This window comes from Microtus pennsylvanicus, chromosome 15, assembly GCF_037038515.1.
Source record: "Microtus pennsylvanicus isolate mMicPen1 chromosome 15, mMicPen1.hap1, whole genome shotgun sequence".
NCBI lineage: Eukaryota > Metazoa > Chordata > Mammalia > Rodentia > Cricetidae > Microtus > Microtus pennsylvanicus.
The window spans coordinates 5,601,849-5,624,336 of record NC_134593.1 but is presented as its reverse complement, the minus strand read 5'-3'; the positions used below and the strand labels follow the sequence as shown (position 1 = coordinate 5,624,336).

The window sequence follows — 22,488 nt, the reverse complement described above, 5'->3', positions numbered from 1 at the left end:
GTATGCTAGTTGTGTGCTTTCCCTTACATGCCTTAATTTAAACTCATAGCAGGTAAAACAGTAATTCTAGAATTACCCAAGCCCATGAGTTTGTGTAGTGTGATCCAGGAAATATTGCCGTAGAGGTACTTCTCAGATCTGTAGTGTAGTGTGTGTGATCCAGTAAATAGTGCCATGGAGGTACTTCTCAGACCTGTAGAATAAAGTCATCTGTGGGATTTAAAAAAATACTAGGGGCTGGAGAGCTGCTTTAGCAGTTATAAGCACTGACTGATCTTCCAGAGGACCCAGGTTCAATTCGCAGCACACATGGCAGCTAGCAACTCTCTATAATTCTAGTTCCGGGGCCTCCACAGAGACATGAATGCAAAACACCAATGCACATAAAATAAAAATAAATTACTTTAAAAAAATACTGTGTTTAGAGTAATTTCCACAGTGTGTAAGAAAAAAATTACATGTACTTTTAAAATTATATACCAGTGTTTATGTATTTAATGCCTGAGAATTACAGTATATAGCCAGAGTTAAAAATTGTTGCAGTCTAATGCCAGGTAGTGGCACTTGGGAGGCAGATCTCTGAGTTCAAGGCCAGCCTCATCTACAGAGCAAGTTCCAGGATGGCCAGGACTACACAGAGAAACCCTGTCTTGAAACAAAACAAAACAAAAATTGTTGTATACTGATGTGTTCCTACATGGCAATGAATATGAGATTCGCCTATAGAGCTTCCCAAAGCCGGACTACTGAGTCTCTCACCTCAGGGCTTGTGAGTCCACAGATCAGGGTGAGTGAGGTTACTTGAACTTTTTCTTCTGTTTTTAGTTCGTTCATTTTTCCTTCTTTCCTTTCTTATTTTCTTCTTTTCAGTGCTACTGATTGAATCCAGGGCTTCCTGCCTGCAAGGCAAATGCTCTGCCACTTAGCTCCATCCCCAGGGAAACAACCCGTCTTTTTTCTCAGAGGTTCCTGGGAGCCTCTGAGAACAAACTCATAGATCCATTGCTACAGAGTCAACGTGGTGATCACCATAGCCATGCATAGAAAGCTTGGTAGAATAGGGAAGAGGCAGGTCAAGCTCTTATAATCAGAGAACTTTTATTCAAGAAGTTGTAGGGAAGACAAACAGAGACCCTGTGGGGTGTCTGTGGCTGTCAGGAATTTCTAGTATAGAAGCTACAGCCCAATCGGGTGACTGTTTATCATGAGCTGGACCTTTGTAGGAAAAAATGCATATGGCTCATATGAATTATGGTGTGGCTTTTTTCATCACCAGCTCTCACTTGGCACCTTTGCCTGGTCTTCTGACTGCCTCCTTGAGTTAAACATGAGACTTTTCTTTCATTCGGAAGAGGATTCAAGTCTACAGAACCATCATCCAGTTCCTCAGATATATTGGAGCAGCCAGGCAATTTGGTTTAAGTCATGTGTCTGCTCCACTCAGCCTGTGACTACTTTGCTTTCTCTCTCTAGGTATGTCATCACCAATCCCCCCTACGAATTTGAGCTTGTACCAACAGACCTGATCTTCTGCCTGATGCAGTTTGACCACAACGCTGGCCAATCGCGAGCCAGCCTGTCTCATTCCTCCCACTCCTCACAGTCCTCCAGTAAGAAGAGCTCCTCTGTCCACTCCATCCCGTCCACAGCAAATCGGCCAAACCGGCCCAAGTCCAGGGAGTCTCGCGACAAACAGAAGTACGTTCAGGAAGAGCGACTTTGATATGTGTATCCACCGGCACCGTGTGTGAAACTGTATCTGCTACTCATTTCCCCAGTTGGTATTCCAACAGAGCAACTTTCCTGTTCCCTGTAGTCCCCTCTTTTTTTGTTTCTTTTCCTTTTTTTTACACATTTGCATATGTATGATAGTGTGCATGTGGTTGTCATTTTTATTTCACCACCATAAAACCCTTGAACACAACAGCGAATAAGTGGATGGACCAAAAGTTATTTATGATTCTAGGGGGGAATAACCCAGAGGCATCCTCCAGATGTAAATAGCTCGCTACAGGAATGAGTTCACAGATTAGAAGGGAGCACCTGCAATCTGTCAGTTAGGCAAAGCAGGTTGATTCTGATTCATCAGGGCCATCAGAATGCTTTGGGTTTTGATTTGTTTTGTTTCGTTATTTCTTTTCTCTCTCTTTTTCTATACACACAGTAAGTTAGCACATGATCATTTGAAACAAGCAACCAAAAGGAACTAAAGTGCATTGATCGTTTCCACTCTGGGCTAAAGTATCACAAAACATTTGGAAAGCTTTCAAAGTACGCGCAAAAGATGATTAAGCACCTGCTTGTTGTGAGAGAGTATCAGAGATTTTTTTTAACTTATTCACCAAAGCCTTTTTGTCTCAGAGCTAACTTCTTTCAGAAGTTCAAGTGAATGTTTCTAACTTTAATGCAAAGAGGAAAACAGGTTTCCACCCCTGGATGTATCAAATCCTAGCCATTTCATATACCTGAAAAGAGGTTTGGTTGCATATTAAATTGTTATTCTGTCTCCTTATGCTGCCATAGGGATAGCTAGTTTTTTCTTTCACTTTTGACATTTGGGATGAAAAGCCATATGTATCATAAATATCAAATGTAAGTCATTAAGAACTGCCTTCCTGGGACTTTTACATTTTTTAAAAGGTGAATCACTTACCTTATGTACAGAATAAATAACGCTCAGAAAAGAGCAAGTATTTTTCCATGCATTCTCAGGGGACCTTTTTACTCCCCTTTGTTTGACTAACGAAGGCCCCAAAGCCAGGGCAATTCGGGCTGGAGCAATGGTGAAGTGAGAGGGAGAAAGTCCCAGCAACAGATAATGGTTTCTGTAGGAGCTGACATGCTAGATAAATCAGGATATAGTAGGATGGAGCCACCGTTGGTTGACTCAACAAAGACAGAAACTAGTGCCCACATTTAAATTGCTAGCACAGCTGTATGATGCACAGTCCCAAAGCAGAAGGCTGGCAGGAGAAGTTCATCTTAGGCAACCTCTTTAACATACAGCCAATTCACATGGGCAAGCGAGTGATGGGGAGAGAGTTTCTCCTGTCATTTCAAAACAGGAAGGAAAGGGCTGCGACAGCAAGCCAAGCACATTTCAGTAGTTTTTTTTTGTTTTTGTTTTCTTTTATTCTTTTTTTTAAACTGTTAGTCAACAAGGGAGGGAAGATAAACTGATCCCCTTTCCCCCAATATTCAATCACCAGATGTTTTATGCATGCAAATTACATTCTAGGAACATAGGAGTTCTGAGGAATTGGCCAACTTTACCATAACCAAATTCTGGCATGGCTAGATTAGCCTTGGGTGCATATGAGCCTGTCTGAGATGTTTACTTAGAAATCCTCGGCTAGAATAAAGGGCAGGAAGGAGGGGAAAGTTTGTAACAGCTGTAGCGTCTCTTTTTAAAAAGGTGTTTTTATGGTGAATGTTTTGGGTTTAGATTTTGGATCCCCTGTCCCTTCCAGCATGATGATTTTGGACATTTGCTTGCTGTGTGATTGACAAGCACTTTTACTGACAAAAATGGTGAGGCTCAGTCAGAACCTCCACCTCCTCCCACACCAAAGACAGGAGCAGTGCAGTACTCCAACCAGCAATGGGTGGGGAGTCATTGTGTACGTGGAAATTCAAAAGTCCCGTGAGTGGAAGTATTTTTTTTTTCAAATTATTTTTGTCCTTATGTATTTTGATTTATATATGACATATATCTATCTCTTTATATATAACTATATATGACTATATATATATAACTATATATATATAACTATATATACATATCCCCTAGTTTTGGATTATGAGAGATCTTCATGCATTCTTTGCAAAGGAGGTTATGAAGTTATGCCCTCAGAACATTTATAACTATGAGAATGTGCCAGTTAAAGTGCTCAACAGGAAATACTGACAGTTTAAAAGCATTGTAAAACTCACATAGCTTACTTCTCTCTCTAAAGTGCAACAAGGATGACTAGAATGGGCCAAGGTATGACAATTAATGGTTCTGCATGACCTAGCCACTGCTGGGGGTTTTCTTCTATAACGTTGTCCTTGTGAAACTTTTGTGGAATTAAAAAAAAAAGGAGTTACAAATTTTATTCTGTTATTGGTTTGTTTATTTTTATTTTTATTGTTCTGTTTGTGGTTCTATTTATTTTGTTTTGCTTCTCCCCCTTCCCCCTCCTTTCTTCCTTCCTTCTTCTTTTCTTCCTCCACTTTCTCAATTGCTCAGCGCCATGAGGCTGTGCTGCTGCTATGGCTAGATCCCTTAGAGTTTGTTTTGGTGTTCTTGGGTTTGGGGATTGGGTAATCTGGGGGTAACTTCTCTCCATCTGGCTTGCCTTCAAAACTGCACGTGGCCTCCCCGCCCACCTTGGTACCTTGCCCCAAATCCAAAAGCATTTTCCCATTGAAAAACCCAGCTTCCTCCACTTCCCCCATCACCACCACCACCACCCAAACCCAGCCCCCATCGATCTGTTTACCTCTCTGTGTTGATCTTGGCAAGACCCAACAAATCGAGCAATGATGCCAGTTGATAACTGTTTCTGTAAAACATTCACAGCTATTCCGTTTGGCGAATGTACTTCCCTGTTAACGGTTGATCCTCCTTTCATCTGTAGTAGGAGGGTTATTAATGGCAAATGCATTGGTCTCTTTTATCTGTTTGAAGCCAGTCAAAGCCGGTGAGCTGAGAGTGCATGTCCAGTGCTGAAGGGGCTGATGACTCAGTCTGGACAGTACTCATGTGTCTCCTGCCACCTGCCTTTCAGAGTTTGTTAAATCCCAACCGCAAATGGGGTAGACAGGTATAAAGTTAAAGTGTATTTTAATACTCTTGGTTAGTGACTCCTGTAGTTGAGACTGTGATTGACTATAATGGGAACAGACTGACATGAGATGAAATTTGGGGGTTTTCCTGAACTTTGGGCACACACTCTCCACTGGTCAGATCATTAAGATCACTGAGAACTGATGAGCAATGATTACTAATATATCTGATGGTGGCAAAGGGATTGTGTTGAGTTCCCTCTTAAGAGCTGAAACTTCTATATTATATTTTTCTTAATTAGACAGAAGCTCTCTTAGGAAGGAGGCAGATGACTCTGTAGTTTCTCTTTCCTACTCCCTGTCACCCAACGAGAAACAGAGAAGAAATGGTAGAAAGTGAGAGAACACTGTGAAGAGAAAAGCATGCATTTAATATGAATCACAGCTTGGAACTCAGTGATCTTCCCAGAGCTGGAAGAGAGAAGCAGTTTTGAGCCAATTTGCTTGGGCTTTGGAAAGGGCCAATGTTAAGTGAGTTGGTAAGCTAGGAGGAAAATCTCAGCACCAGCTGTCTGATAACTGTGGACATGTCAACATCCCTCACAGATGCCACTGAAGTCCTTCTCAAATCTAGTTCAAATGGATCCTTGCACGTTCCGGTTTTCACTGCATTTTGGAGACATTTCAAATTCTATTCTGAAGTTAGGGCTTATGACTGAGGGTATTAAAGTAGGTATATGCAATATATATTTCAAAAAACTCTCAACTTAATCGATTTTATCACAGTTTTAAGCTGTTTTATAATTTACACACATGCCCTTGGTTTATTTTTGGGAAAGTGGCAATTAATGCCTGAGGTGTTGACATAGCTGATTTGCTGGTGTCGGACTCTTGGAGCCAGATTCTGTTTTCAAGCCAGGGGGCAAGCCATATGAGCTTAGTGACTAGAGAGACTGTCTGTGCCCGTTGGCTGCATTATGGAGATCCTAGGTGACCAGAGGGACCTTTGACTGACTCTCTTTCAGCACAGGAATGCCTTAAGGGTGTCTATATCCCAATAGAGATACTTATATCAACCTTCCAGGTTCCTATAGCAACAGGCTCATTGAAGAACAAGAAAGTACAGAAACTTCAGGGAGTGGAAGATAAGACAGGGTTCAAATCATTTTCTCCACCAGCTTCCATCAGCCAATGCCTGCTTTGTCATAATATGATAAGGAAGTAGCTGTGAGCACCTGTCACTAAGCTCGTTAAGTATCTCTCATAAGGAGACTGCACATGGAAGTGAGTGAGAGAAACTCCTGCTACCTAAGAGGAAAGAGTGTCCTCAGGGTTTGACAGGATACAGAGATGCAGTGACAGTCATAGTGGTCCATTACAAAGAAGTGAGATCAAGGAAGCTTGTCTGGGTCTGGTAGAGACTATGCTTATGTCTGTGGAATGGCTGTGTTCTGCTGAGGCAGAAGAGGAGGAGACAGGATGTATAGTTTTGCTTGGGATCATCAGGATTTTGTGAGCAGAGGAGGAACACCACACTGCCTATCAGAAACGTAACCCAGGAAACCGCATGGAGTTGCCCTTGTAGGCTGGAGCTCCCTGTAGCCGTTGCTGTCTCATTGTTCTTGCTATGCAACTGGGATCTTTTCCTTCCATGCCTTTGCTCTCACAGACTCAGCTCGTGATGCTACAGAGCGCCTAGTGTTCCAAGTGCCTTTATCAGTTCCCCTTTTCTGCGGTCTTCTTGGGGGTGTACTCATGAGAAAAGGCTAAAGCCCACGACACTGACAGCCCATGGAGCCAGCAAAGGCTCAGTGTTCATAGTGCAACTGTTTCTCCCTCTGTTTGTGGAGCTTTGGAGAGCTCAGCCCCTCTTAACCATAGTAACTTTCCCCCAGGAAGGAATCTAAACCCTTGTTCTAAACCCTACCCTTGTACTAGTGAGGGAAGGCGTAGGTGGTTCTCCAAACATCAAGGGAAATCTGATGTCAGAAACAAAGACCCACTACATGAGAGCCCTGAGTTCCCTAGCATAACACCGTATTACCCTTCTTCTCAGCCACCTTCCAGATGAAGTCTGCCCATAAGATCCTCCCTTGTCATCTCTATTGCCATATCTATATTCTTTAGGCAAGTCCCCAGCTCATACATCCTAGGTCTCTGCCCTGGCTTCTCCATTGAAGAACTTCATTTGTAAACACAACATATGGAAGGTACCACCCAACCCACATCCTACTCTTCTCAGTACTAACCTTAAAGCTAACGCTTAGGCAGTCATTACAGCTATTGTGCTCAGCGAGTTGCGGTTGCAAACACATTCAACTCTTATGATCAAATTAGATGTTGGGGATGTTAGAATCTCCATGTGACTGACATTGGAGTCTGAAGAACACCAAAGTCCCTATCATTAAAAGCATTAACAAACTTATCAAACATTATTTGCTTACTATGTAACTGAATGTGTAGTAAGCCATTGATACCTGTTCTGTTGACCTAGCTAACAAGATTAGGAAGACTATTTCCTCAACCGTATTCTATAGAACAAATTACAACAAGATTCATTACACAGCGTTTTCAGAGCAGATAAGATATGACAGAGCCAGGTACACTTCACTCTAGACCACAAGCTGCTGCCATTTCACCGGCCACCTCCACATGGTGTGTCCATAGTGTGCATAATGGCTTAGTTTCTGTACAACATTACACTCTCAATAATGTAGCAGTCAGGTGGTGGTGGCACACACCTTTAATCCCAGCACTTGGGAGGCAGAGGCAAGTGGATCTCTGTGAGTTCGAGACCAGGTTGGTCCACAAAGCAAGTTCTAGGACAGCCAAGGCTACAGAGAAACCCTGTGACAAAAAAAAAAAAATTAAGATAGTGACATGCCATTTTTTCCCTAACTCTAACTGCCTTGTGACAGAAGTTTCTGACAGATCGCACAGAGTTCTCAGAATAGGGTGACATATGTCACCTTCAAGAAGTCTAAGAACAAACACAGGTTTTTTTTTCATTTTATGGGTGGGGGGTCCCGGCACCTTAAAAGCCTCATAGACCCCAGTACTTCTCGTCTTAGGTCTGAAATAGGGCCGCATAGAAGAAATGAGCTAGTAAAGCATTGGAGTGGATTCCCTTTCTCACTCAGCACTTTCTAGAATTCCTGCTTTAGCCCTCTTCCCTGTGCCCAGTTTCGTATTGATCCATTGGTGCAGCTTTGTCCTTGAACGACAAGATTCCGTATGCCAAATTGTCACTGTCTTGATCAATACACATTCCATGGAAGCCCAATGGATGGTGACCACTAAAATGTACCTCTCTCTGAAGATGATGGGAGACCTTTGTCCCTAGACATTCTTATAAGGTTCAGAACAGCTCACTAGCTCAGTTTCCTCAACATCTTACTTGACCTGGCCTCACACAGCATAGGCATTTAGAGTTTAGAAGACACTGAATTAAACAGTAGCTTATCAGGGACAGTGAGAATATCACCTCCCAATTGGAGGTGTTTGCCTACAAATCTTTCCTTGCTTGGAGCTGCATTCTTCAACCGCAGGGGCTATTCTACCTCAGTTGTCTTTTGTGGCAAGAAATTTAAAGAGAAAGAAGAAATTTAAATGAGACCAGTAATGCTGTCTCTCTTACAGATAGCTGGAGAAAACTGATATTCTGTCCATGGAGAAAGGTCAAAGTGCCCCCTTTGAATTGAACTGCAAATACTAAATTCTCAACAGTTATTCTCTGCAGCGGTTGTAAAAAAAAAAAAATCAGCAAATTGCATCTGTTTGGTCTTTCACCCAAAACACATCCCCCCCTTTCCACCAACAAGACTTACTCTTCCTACCTGGCATGTGCAGCCTAGCACTAAATCCCTTCAGCAAAATTGTTCTGCAGAACTGTGCGGCCAGAGCCAAGGGCAGCTTGGGCCAACAATGTAAACAGCAGGCCCCACTCAGAGCCTCATCTCTGCACATGAGCTGTTTGAGAAAGTCCTAGTTGGAAATTGTTTCTGAGACCTGGCAATGCTTTTAAAACATGATAACCATCACACTTTACTCTTCTCTGAAAGGTTAGTTTAATCGTAGATCACAAGAAATTGGTTTCCACAAATGCATAATGGTTCATCTATGTCACACTTGAACTAAATGGTTTTTTAAATGGAGCTGAAATTATTTTGATGTGTACACAGTCCCAGATTTCTATACAACCTTTTTTAACCAGCCCATCAGGAGTCTTGCCTCTAAAGCCTCATTAATAATTCAGATGTGCTGATGACTTTAAAAGATCTATGGAATTGAAGCTTAGGGGAAAAAAAAAACCCTCCTCTTGACAAAAAGATAAATGAATGTAGAAAGAAGCTGTAGGAGGCTGGCAAGCTGTAGATCATCTCAGAGCAGATTGTAACTTTATCATTCTGTCAGGGAGGATAATTTAAAGCACTTAATCAGTTAGCTTCGCCGTGAGGATGGAACATTATGAGTTCCTATCGTCCAATCTGTTCAAATCAAAGGGAACATAATTAGAATAGGTAGGAGAACCGGAGCAGGAAGGATCATGGGGAAAACCATGCAAGAGGTAGCAAGTGTCCTGAGGGCAGAACTGAGCTGCCGAGCCTCCTTTGGGCTTTTCCCAATCATACCCTAGCCCCAGAGGCAGCCACATTGAGGAGCAAGAACACTGAAAATGGTGGGAATACTGACCAACAAGAGTGGTCATGAGCTAATCACAGATGCTTAATTTATAAGCTAGCGCGCACACACACACACACACACGCACACGCACGCACACGCACACACGCACACACACACTGAGCTATCTGGGCAATCATTTTAAAAGGTATGTTCACAACCAGACACAAGGCAGATGTAAATTATTCCATAAGCAATAAAAACAAAAGCCATAGGGACCATTGTCTCTAGACTAGTGACAGCATTAGCAAACTGGTTTCCTTTCCCTCTCCCTTCCTTCTGTCACGGTAATGAAGTCTACAGTCCCCCAAGCTAGATGTTCTACTTCCCAGTCCCTTCCTGTCCATACACATGGCCAATTTTTCAGAAAATTTTAATCCTAGAAAGGGGATTAGATAGAACTGAATCCTGTAAAATAGCACAGCTCAGCTAAGAGGCTGTTCCTCTGCAGAGCTGCCCTCCCAGTCCACCCCACTGGCCCTGACTCAGCAACCTCTCTCAGCCTTTCCTGTATGGGATGGAAAGGAAAGTGGCAAGGCCCCAAGAGCTCTCTGCCGACAACGTGGGTTATTATAATCAGCGGAGACACTGCCACCTGCAATGCTTTCCATGACTTCATACCCACAGACTTCTCTTTCTTTAAATAAAAACCTTTTCAAAATACTCTTTTAGAATGGTCTCCTATTCTGATTTTTACTCTTATTGGCCAACAAATCCTACGGGATTTCTTTAGGACACCTTCTCCACCAGACCACGGGAGGGATGCAGACAGGACAGAAGTGGTACTGTTGACTTGTCAGAACAAAGCCAAGAAAAGGCTGGGTAGAGGTGAAACCAGGAAAGCGTCTGAACCGTTTGTTCCACAGTAGGGACCGTAACCATCCACTCCAGCTTAGTCTCGAGGTTGGCCAACTCCTAGAGTCTCCCAGGCTCAATAGCAGATTCACTTTGTTCTTTACTTGCTACAGGAAAGAGAGGCACGGTTCAGGTTCTGGGGGCTTCTGTCCACTGCACTGTCTTAGCAATTACTCACTGTCGGCTTCTATTGATTTCCTTTATGCATTTTCAATGAACTTTCCAAAAGCTTAACCTAGGACTAATTAAGCTTCTCATTTTTCCTTCTTGTTCTCTATCCATTTTGCCCTTTAGCAGAAAAGAAATGGTTTACAGATGAACCGGATAATGCCTATCCCAGAAACATTCAAATCAAGCCCATGAGTACCCACATGGCTAACCAGATCAACCAATACAAATCCACAAGCAGCTTGATCCCTCCAATCAGAGAAGTTGAAGATGAATGTTGACTCCCAGGAGACCAGAACTATTTTTTTAAAGCCTGACAAACTTCATAATGGTGATGTGACTTCTCTTCCTCTTCCATGCCGAATCACTGGTGGAAACACTAGAGTAAGCAAGAATTTGCAAGAAAATAAAGTAGACAGATTTTTCTCTTTGCCTTGAATATTGCTTCCATGTATTTTGGAAATGGTTTCATTTATAAATGAACATACTAAAAATAGTCATGTATAGCTTCTAGGGTTTTAAATTATTTTTATTTATTAGAAAGAAAATATATTTTTTTCTTTTCTTTTTTTTTTCATTGCCAGATTATCTTCCCACATATCACAGCAATGTAAAATCAAAATGAGTAAGTGGCCAGATTCCTTAAATGTGTATTTCTCTCCTTTCTTTCTTTTTCTTTGAGGAGAATGATGGTCACCACCCCAATTTGTAATTAAGGAAAATGGATTACTAAAAGAATTTAAGGTAGTCAACAATCTACATAAACATAAAACATATTTTAGTAAATAAAAAAAAAGTCCCAAGAGCAGAGGTGAATATTTGCGTCTCCCCGGATGGTTGTGTGTTTAGATCTGTTTTAACACCAACTCTTAGCAAATCAAACTTATTTATCCACACAATTGAAAGTCAGATCTCTGTAGTTTCGGTTTTCATGCAGCGTTTCATGGCCTTTGTTCATATATCTAAAAGAAAGAGCTTTTTGCAGCTTTTCTGCAGTTGCCAGATCAGGTTTAACCAGCCAGCTCAAAATATGCAGGCACAACTAGAATGCGGAAGTCGTGCACCAAGAGCAGGCTTGTTTATTGTTCTCATGGTGGGGCCTCCTCCAAGCTGTTATGCTCCTCATCTCATACTCTAAATCACCCAAACAAGTTCTGTCAACTGTGGGAGGACCTGGTGAATTCTTTTCCCCATTCAGAGCTATTAGCCTGGAAGTTTGTGAACATCATGGAGTAGTTTTACCGAACGCTTAGCATGCACTATTTATTTAGACGGCAGACAATGTCCATTGTCAAGAAGATGTCTTTGGCTCAGATTTTCATTTGCTGGCTTTCCTTGGTTGAATTGCTGGGACAAAACATTCAAACTCGCTAAAAAAATTTATGAAACCAATACCAACTGAAAGGAAGTAAGTCATGCTCTTACAGTAGACTGTTAGAAAAAGGCCTTTGAAAATTACCAGCAATGAAATCAAATGTATCAGCCACTTCAACCTGTGGTCAAAAGATTTTTCTAGCCATCAGATGCAATTGTGACGTCTCATCTCTGCTGTTGCATGCATGCCCAGTGTATAGTCACTCAACAACTGTTTCGTTCCAATGACTCAGAAAGTCTTTCAACCTCATGGTGATCAATCTCTGATATGATCATCAGGGTCTCTAGAGAAGCATGGGCGTGACTGTGATTTTTATTTTCTTAAAAATGTAAAATGTGGAAACTTCCTCAATCTAACCAAAATAGCCCCCAAAGTCCCATGACATCTCCTCCATTGATGTTTTAGATGACCATGGCTCTGTGGTACCTAGCTATGATAGTACAAATCAGAGCAGAGCAAAGCAATGCAATCGCCATGAAACCGTATGTCCACTAAGGACTCCAATTACCAATGTAGGCAAAATGAGCTTCCACCTCTGTCCACTCCCTGCAGAGCCAATGTAGTTGTGCTTCCACCTCGTAGGCATTGTCCTGCAGTGACTTGTCGGACTGTGGTTACTCTGTTGTCACATTTTGTAGAATTAGTTCTATAAAAGTATTGTGAATGTAATGTGTGTCCAATTGGATTGTTAACACAAAAAATATAATCAATCACTAGTCTACTCAGGCTAAAATGATGTCAGCAGTCTATATTCAGGCTTATAAACATTTCTTGGTTTCCAACAGAACCCAAATGTGTTGGTGAGGAGAATCCACTACTAGGGTATTGACAGCATTCCTGAAAGCAAAGACTTCCTTACACATCATGATTTTGCATTGGGGTTACCTAAGTCCATTTATGTCAATCACGCTCTTCTTTCCTTCCTGAACCACAGTAGGCTCTTCTTCACACCCATTCCTACTAACCACCTCTGAATTTGTTCATTGATCTTCTATAGCAACCAATGTTGTTTATCTAAATAATCTTTCATTAGAAGAATAGCAGTCTCAACACTATGCAGAAGCATAACCCCTATCTCATTTCCCATGATAGCTAGAGATTTAAATCTAAACTTTTTTTTTAAAACCACAATGGCTACAATGATAGTATCCTACAGCTAGGAACTCCTTCAGTTCACCAAGCAGCTTTCAAAACCCATGATAACATAGTTCTATTTTCTTCTAAGATAGAGCAATAAATGAAAAACAAATCAAGTATGATTCTAAGGTGTTACAGAAAATGACCTGGTGGTGGCACCTTTGTCAAAAACTCAAGGCCAATCAATTGAAATAGAAATATCATTTATTAAAAATAACTGGAGGTCTCAAGGCATTTCCCAAAGATCCCAATTTGTTTCTATTTGTTGAGTTTTGAGTCCTTTAAAAGTAAAAAAAACAAAGAGACAAACAAAACAATAAAAAAAATCGGACTTTCTAACCATATTCCCCTTGGGGCAATGGCAGTCTTCTCTGGCGTATTCCACATTAGAAGGCTCTGATCTCTAGTCCCTTTGTAGGGTTTCAGAAAAGATAGTTTGGCAAATTCATGTTGCTTGAGTGCTTTGGGAATCAGGCCATTTGTAAAACAGAAACTACCCGTGAGTCCATCGTTGCCCTCACCGTCTTTCTCATGCAGGCAATGTGCTTTTTGTCTAATCAACTGTATTTTAAAATGTCCTCTCCAAAGCAGATGGAATGTATTCACTTAAAATGGTTAATGTTTAAGACTGATCATGACTAGGTAACCTGGCCTTCCTTCTACAAGGTACACTTTGTTTTGGTTTGTTGGTTTGTTTCTTAAGTGACGGTAGTTTTAATCAAGGAATTAGAGTGGTATCTGTTGAGTTGAAATGGAGAATGAGAAAATGTATGAAATTAGGGATATTTTGAATGGAAAACAAAAAGTGCCCCCAACTGTGCCTGATTTGAAAGTTCAAGAGCATTCAGATACAATTAACTATGAAAATGTTCTTTAAATCCTCCAAGTCTCAGTGACTTAAATCACTGACAGTGATTCCTTGAGCTGGATAAGGTCCCTTTCAGACCAATTAAGACAGTAGTTACATTGCCTCAGTCATTGTAGACAATCTTTCCAGAGCTGTAATCATGGCTCTTCTGGCCTTGTTGCCCATGTAGGCTTTCTGAGCTAAACCCAATATCCATTTTCTGCTCTGAACATAGAACAGTCAGGTTCATTTTTGAACTTTTCAGCTTGGAAGCTCTCAAAGTTGAGATGCAAATGCTTACAGTCATGTTCACCTCCTTCATACAGTCAGTTTCACCTCCTCACACCATCATATCCACCTCCATCATACCACCACAACCACCTCCATCATAACATCACATCCACCTCCATAATCCCATGACATCCACCTCCATCATCCCATGACATCCACCTCCATCATCCCATGACATCCACCTCTATCATGATATCACATCCACCTCCATCTTAGCATCACATCCACCCCCATTATAACATCACATCCACCTCCATCACAACATTACATCCACCCCCATCATCCCATCACATCCACCTCCATCATAACATCATATCCACCTTCATCATAACATTGCATCTACTTCCATCATCCCATCACATCAACCCCCATCATGACATCACATCCACCTCTATCATCCCATCACATCCACCTCCATTATCCTATCACATCCACCTCCATCATACCACCACACCCACCTCCACCATACCATGACATCCACCTCCATCATAACATCACATCCACATTCATTATCCCATGACATCCACCTCCATCATGATATCACATGTACCTTTGTTATCCCATCCCATCTGCCTCCATCATCCCATCACACCCACTTCCATCGTCCCATGACATCCACCCCCATCATACCATCACATCCACCTCTATCATGATATCACACCCACCTCTATCATACAATAACATCCACCTCCACCATTGATGAGCTGGTTTTGTTGGTTCTGGGTTTCTCTTTGCAACCTCACTCCTCTCCTTCCTTGTCTCCTGGTCCAGCATAGTTTTCGCTAGTCTCTTCATCTCTAGCCCAATAGCATGTAGAGAGAGTTTGGACACCTCTACTCTCCTGCTATTATTCCCATTAATTTTCTTTGAGCTCAAAGGTAAACAGTATAGTAAATTGACCAGGCAAAATCTTGACTACCAAGAGATCACACAAATTCATTGAACATTGAGTTCCAGCTCCAGATCTTCTCATTTTTTATTTTATTCATATTTTCTGCCTTTGGGACAGTGGAAAAATCACTGGCATAGTCACCCTTATTACTAAAGGCTTAAGCCATCAGTTTTGAAACTTAGCGAACTGAGAAATTTTTGAACTTTCTTTTCTGCCTCTGCTCTTAATGGGTGTTTTTCTTTGTGAAACAATGATTTCTCACTTAAATCCCATGGTTACTTGAGAAAATGATGACTCCTTTGGATTTATTTGTTTAAGGAACAAATAAATAGAAAGTCAGAGTCTCTGAAAGTTCTGAACAGAGTGAAGGGCAGTGATTGTGCCCTTTGGGGACTGAAGATTTTGAGATGTTCAGTTGTTTCTGGAAGGGAATCATAGAAATGTAGATATTCTAGTTGAATATTAAGGTTGTTTAAGCCAAATTTATCCTAACTGGTTGTTGCTTATGTATTACTAGCTATTAATTATTCCAAGATTACCATTAAAATAAGGCAATGCAGAGGACATCTTAAATTTTATATTTCAGTACCAATGATAAGAGTGATTTGAAAAAATATTAAGAAAGGGACCTAGGTGGCCAAAGGCCTTTAGCCCTACAGTACTTAGGAGCTCCTCAATATTCAGTCTCACATGGCTTGAGGCAGAAATGATTCTTAATTAGACTCTCTCTTCTCAAAAACTGTGGTTTTGAGCATGAAAATGGGCCTGAAAGAGGGTAACTCTAGGTGTCAATGAAAAAGTTACAGAGAACAAAAGGAGATAGATATGATACTTTAAGAAACCCAGGCAAGAGGCAATGCCTAGGATAGGGAAGAATATGTTCCCTTAACCAGAAATGGGGAAAATGATAGGAACCCATTCTTAGATGGGCTGTGGAGGCTGTCAAGTAGGAAATACGTGGTTTGACTGAAGGCACAGGGATCCTGAGAATTTTCCAGTGAGAAAAAACTTAAGGGGTTATAATGATAACCAAAGTGATTTTGATATGTGAGAAACTTACCTTTGGTAGTAAGTCTGCATCCACAAGCTGAGAAAAAGTAGGACAAGACTTCGTAGAAGATGATAGAAAGTAGGTAGTTAAAGAGCCACATTAAAGTAGAGCTTTGGGGCTAGAGGCATCACTCAGTGGTTAAAAGCTGTTGCTGCTCTTCCAAAGGACTTGAGTTCAATTCCCAACACCCACATGGTGGCCCACACTCATCTATAACTCCAGTTCCAGGGCTTCTGACACCACCACACAGACACACATGCAGGCAAAACACCAATGAACATAAAATAAAAAAAAACAATTAAGTAGAGAATTGATTTAAAAAGTCAGAGAGTGTTACTGAAAGGTCTGAACAAAGAGTGATTGGCAGGGATGATGGCGCCCTTTTGGGGGATGAAGCTTTTGAGATGTTTGCTTCTTTTTGGAAGGTATCCCAGAAATGTAGGCTGTCCAGCTGAACATTCTCTCAGCACTGTGAAGTCCTATGGGTTGCACTCAATAACAGCTCATCAAGCAGAACAGCCTCCTTCATACATTATCTCCCTGCCAGGCATACACCAGCCCGGCGGTAGCCAATTACTAGAATATCAGTGGTAGATCCACCACATAGATGAAGGGGAAGGAACAGACTTTCAGATTGTTTTAAAGAAACCTGCTGGCTATACCATTTTAAAGACATTATATAATAAGAACATCTGGTGGACTGCCAACAAATCATAGGACAATCAAGAATGCAGGACTTCCAATTTCCAACATTATGTAAGCATTTTGTCAGGTAATCCAGTAACTTGGAACTAGTAGACAACACCAGTTAGAGGAATGATTCAGGCTGGAGGAAGGAGTATGTCACAATCTTACTTGCAGTAAGCTTAAAAGGAAACCCTAAAGAACCAGTAGAGAAAGAGTAAGCGTGTATACACCACTTTTCTAATAGAGCAGGAGTAGAAGGAACAGACAGTGGTATGGTTTGAAGTATTAAGTCAAGCTTTGTGGAATAGATGGGGTTTCAGAGTCAGGTAAGATGAGAGGCAACATCCCAGCTCATCCAGAAATATGGATAGATCAGTGATTTCATTAGTTTACTAAGGAGTCCTTGTGCACTTGTTGCTGGACAACTTGTGTCTCTTGGGAACAGAAGACATGCCATGAACAACAGCACCCGATAAAGACTTTTTTCAGTAAATACAATGTGCAAATAAATATCATGGATTGTAACAGCTTCTGAAGTCTGAATTAGCCTCTCTTGCTGGGTACGAGTGACAGATTCTTTGTAAAGGAAATGCTTACTGCAGACCCCAAGGACAGGGCAATGCTGAGGGACAGAGAAGATGAGGAGATGATAAGAATGTGACACGAACTCAGGAAGCTGAGAAATGGACTGCTTTCTTCTTGATACAAGGCAGGAGAGAGATCCTTTCCCACCAGGAAGTTGTCTTGGGCTGAGGAGGCAAAGTTGAGAAGATGCTTTGGGAAGGCCTGGCCCTATGAAAGCCCCTCCCTGCCACCCACACACCAGATACTTATAAAGAGAATAGCGTAGTTAAGTTCAATAAAGGGATAAACATAGGTTTAGATGATGGTGAGTAGATCTGTCTGGGGTTATAACCGAGTTTTCAGGGGCTCAAAGGAACAAATCAAGTAGATGCAATTAAGACAGATCCATTCAGTGTTTGGAGAATAGGAAACAGAAAGGTATTTAAAGATAGAAAGAGGCATCCATGAGGGTTGAGATGAAGGGTATCTGAAATGGTGACTCAGAAGTAATGAGGCAGACTGAATGGATCATTTTTCCCCTTGTCTTTTTTTCCTGTGGTTGCCCTGAGAACTATATTGGGTGGGAAACTACCAGGCCACTCTATGTCACATTGTACACCATAGGAATGGAGGATATACAGGGCATCTAGGCCACAGCAAGCCTTCTGAAGCGTCCACAACAAGGGGTTGTGAGTTGATCTCTCCTTTCATCAAGTCATGGCATCCCATTGCTCTTCATCCCTCATGCATAGAACACCCAGACCCCTCTAGTTGCAAAAGGCTTAATACACAAAATGCTAAGGTCATCTTGCTCTGATGGCTTTCCTGGACCAGGCTGTACATCAGAGCTTTTTGCACAGGTGAAAACTGATCTTATTTCTAGGCAGAACGTTACAATGAAAAGATTTTCCCCTTATTTATTCCCTAAGGAACTTCTGTGTTTCTTCTTGTTCTCCAAAGCTGACCTCCCCCACGCTCTCCAGGGTCTGTTTTAGGATACAGTAACAGTCCTATTGTTTAGAGTCTTAGATGGAAATATACATACACATCACATGTGCCTGCCAAAGCAACCCAGAGCTTCCTGCCCTTGGGATCCAGGGTCAGTTTGAGGGGTTAGTCATTAGGGAATGGAGCCCCTACAATGAGACAAATCAAGCCACAAGTCTACACTAAACCAGAGTCTTTCCCACCCCAAAACCTCTCTTCTTCTTTTCCTTCCGCTATGTACTCAAATGATCAGACAGAACTGCAACATTTCAAACATAAACCCAGATCTGCCTGGAAATCCTAATTAAGAACCTTCCATTCCCAGGTGGTACAATCACATCCTGCCTAAAGTGTCTGGCTCATTTTCACCATGCAGATGCTGGAAAGAGACTATTCCCCCACTGAACACCAAAACCTTCATTTGGGATTTCTTCAGGGGACAAAGAAAAAAAAGCATTTCAGTGGTTTACATATGCAGAGGTACACATATGCAGAGGTCAACCTACATGTTCATTAAGGGAAAAGAGCGTGGTTTGTCCATCTGTCTTTCACATACTGATTGCTGGCATGGTGACTGTGGCTACGATGAATTAGGTGACCAGACAAGAACTGGAGAAGAGAATAAATGCTGGTGCTCTGAAAAGACCTACCCAACTCTGTCATCTGTGACAACCAGTGATAACTCTCTTGTCTTGTAAAAAGGGTTTGTACATAACTTGTACATGGTTTCATTTTGTATTTTTCGCAGATTAAAAATTTATGTATTTGTGTTCTAAACTATGGAGTGCTTCTTGTGTCTTTGTAACTGTCACATGAGGGTGTCGGGAGGGTGTGGTGTCAACATTCTTATATAACCTCCCAACCCCTATGAAGATGAAGGTAAAATTGTGGCAAGCCAATAATTTGCCTCTATAGTTGCAAGGGTGAGCCAGGGTGATTCCCAACGCTGCCATGTGCAGTCCTGGGGAGGTATGACTGCTGGTGTCTGTAATCAGAGACTGCTTGTTCATTTCCCAGTTGCCCAGACACAAATAATCATACAGAAACTATATTAATTACAACATTGTTTGGCCTATAGTTCAGGCATTTTCCTAGATACCACTTATATCTTAATTTAACCCATTTTTATTATTCTGTGTATCACCACAAGGCTGTGGTTTACCGGTTAAGGCTCTGGTGTCTGTCTCCTTCAGCAGCTACATGGCATCTCTTTGACTCTGCCTACTTTCTCATTCATTCTCTCTCTCTCTCTCTCTCTCTCCCTCTGTTAAGCCATTGGCCAAAACAGCTTTATTCATCAACCAATAAAAGCAAGAAAGACATCGCACATCAGGTGTCAACGAAACTCTTAGAGTCCTACAGGGTCACAATGGGCTAGCAGGTCACGTGCTGCTACAGAAAGATTCAGGATGTAGAGCTCTAAAGACTCGGGCTATGTTCCGTAGAATCGTAAGATGTAAGCATGGGCTCATTTTTGCCATCTGTTCTCAAACCAGCTATCTTTCCTTGCTATCTCTATAAATAAAGTCTCCCTGCCTTTAACTTATCCAAACCCAGTGGTTGGAGCTTGCTGAAGGGCTTGGCTTTCTTGTACCCTGGGGCCACAGATAAAACTTCATTTCCAAGTCAATAAGATCTAATAACAACACTGAGATTTGAGTCCCTGCTTCAGATCTTCAGGATGTTGTGAATTTGAAGTCTTTCCAGAATGTGGGACTCCTTGGTCTAAAACTGATCTTGCTTCTTGGAAAAGAAGCTTGTGAGAGCATTCCATGTATGGGCTGTATAGAGCCTGTTGATAATATCTTTAGAGATTGTGCCCATCTTCATTAGACAATGTTTATATTCCTTTACTGGAACCTGGTGCTGCAGTATGTAATAGCATGATTCTATGTCTCTCACCTGAATGTGAATTATCAGATCACATATTAAAAACTGATCTGTGGGAGAGAATGCAGTGACCTATTGAGAAGACATAAAATGTATGCTTAGTTATTTGAAGAATAATCTAATTGACTGATACTTTGAAAACCAAATCTCTGGGTAGCTATGCTAGTTACCCTTTATCAACTTGACACAGACTAGAATCATCTGGGAAGAAGGAACCTCAATTTAGAATTGTATACAATGCTTGCCATGTGGGCATTTCTGTAGAACATTCTCTTGATCAATGCTGGATATGGGAGGACCCAGCCCCTGTGGGAAGTTCCACCCTGAGGCAGGTGCTTCTGGATTATCTAAGAAAGCAAGCTGAGTAAGTCATGAGGACCAAACCAGTAACCAGTAAGCAGCATTCCTCAACGGTCAGTGCTTTAAATGTTTTAGTTTCTACTTCCATGTTCCTCCCTTGGCTTTCCTCAATGATGGACTGACCTGTAAGCTGAAAAAGAAAGCCCCATCCTCACCAAACTTACTTTTTGGTCAATGTTTTATCAAAACAACCGAATAGAAAGCTGACACTACCTTAATCAAAAACAGCCCAGACCAGACCTCCTTCACAGGAGCCAACTGCCTATTTACCTATCCGGATGTGCCAACTCCTCACAGCGCTTTCAGCTCCAGAGTCTCAACTTGTCTTCTCAGTATTTGCTAACAAATCTGAATGTTGTTGGGGAAATGTAATTGCAGAGCATATGGTCTCCATTAGTTAGGCAAACTCCACTGCCAACTTCAGCTCCAAGGAAGGAGTCCGCATAAAGAATAAAATATTAGGGACAGATATATGGTGACAAAGAAGCCAAATGAAAGCGATATGACAGCAAGTTACAAAACAGTAGACCTGGCCAGCAGGACACAATGACTATGGAACATATTTTTCCCTTTGGTAAGAAAATAAAATATACGTGAATTTGTACTGATATCTCTCTATAGCGAAAAATCAAGGGAGACCATTCACCAAGATCAATATTAATTGTTTCTCAAAGTCAGACAAGAAAGGTTCTGTCTGGGAGACTATCACAGGGCAAACAGAATAGACAGCTTGCCAAAGGCAAATGTAAACATGGACTTAGCCCTGTTTTGAGTGGCTTGTTCTTCCACAAGAGAAACACAATCTCAGGCTTACAGCTCTGTCACATTCTGCAAATATAGACAAAAAGTCAGAAACACAAGGAACCCAGGATCCAGAAGAAGTATATAGACCATAAGGTGAGCATTCTCACTACAAACATGAATTTGTAACTTGTTTGCAAAATGAAAAATACATAATTTCTCTCCAGATTAATACATATATATTTGCTATTTTACTCAACATAGTGAGTGTGATAGCTAATCTTGGTTGTCAACTTGACCCACCTAGGCAAGGGGAACCTCAAGAGGAATTGTCCATCAGACTGGCCTGTGGATGTGTTTTGAGGGCACCTTCTTAATTGCTAATTAAGGGAGAAAGGCCCAACACACTGTGGGTGCTACTTGCTCTGTGTTGGTCATCCTGGGTGGTAAAAGGAAACAGGCTGAGAAGCGGTTAGGGGGAGCCAGCAGTTAAACAGGGTTCCTCAATGATCTGGCTTCAGTTGGCAATGACCAATTATTACCTATAGGCCAAATTCACCACCTGAATTTACTTTTGGAGAGTGTTTTTTCATGACAAGCTGTGAAAGAAGCTGGTACTAGGAATGTGAGGTTTGTTGTGATGAACCTGACTGTGAGTTTTATGCCTTGGACTGTTATGCCTTTGCCGCAGCACAAGGAAGGCGGAAGCAGGCAGAACTCTGTGAGTTCGAGTTCAGCCTGGTCTGTGTAGTGAGTTCAAGGACAACCAGAGCTAAACAGTGAAAGAAAACTAGAACACAACCATCAAAAACAATGAAGTAGCCAAGTTAAATTACAATAATAAAACATACCTAGTATTAATATGCTATTTACATATAATCTATGATATTCTAGAAGATGTCATATATAGAATATATAACAATATATAAATTATACAACTTTTAGGATACTTCGGTTGCTTTCTACTTTTTCTTACCTTCTGGAGTTCTCCTTTTTGATTGACAAGACTACCACTCCCCTAAAGATGCATATGTGGGCAAGCAGGTAGAATCAAGAATAAGGCCAAAGCTAAAAGCCCCAAACATTGTGCTCTGTAGACCATAGTTGTTTTCCTGTTCAAATCCTAAACAACTTAGCAGAGTGAGGGAAATAAATTCTGAAGTGAGAGTGGAGGTGGGGTACTGGGGAAAAAT

At 41.5% G+C, this 22,488-nt stretch overlaps 1 protein-coding gene across 18 annotated transcripts in view; it reads left to right on the top strand.

Moving 5' to 3' along the window:
* Positions 1-19,081, top strand: part of Kcnma1 (potassium calcium-activated channel subfamily M alpha 1) — a 719,966-nt gene extending 700,885 nt beyond the window's left edge. For 5 of the 18 annotated variants that reach the window (XM_075949395.1, XM_075949391.1, XM_075949398.1 and 2 more), the window contains 2 exons: positions 1,474-1,698; positions 10,603-19,081. In XM_075949395.1, the coding sequence (XP_075805510.1) occupies positions 1,474-1,698; positions 10,603-10,624 (247 nt within the window). In that variant the 3' untranslated portion in view covers positions 10,625-19,081. Of the gene's footprint in view, positions 1-1,473; positions 4,076-10,599 lie in introns of those variants that run through there. The other 13 variants (XM_075949394.1, XM_075949390.1, XM_075949397.1 and 10 more) reach the window with 4 other exon arrangements.
* The last annotated feature ends 3,407 nt before the right edge of the window (positions 19,082-22,488 follow it).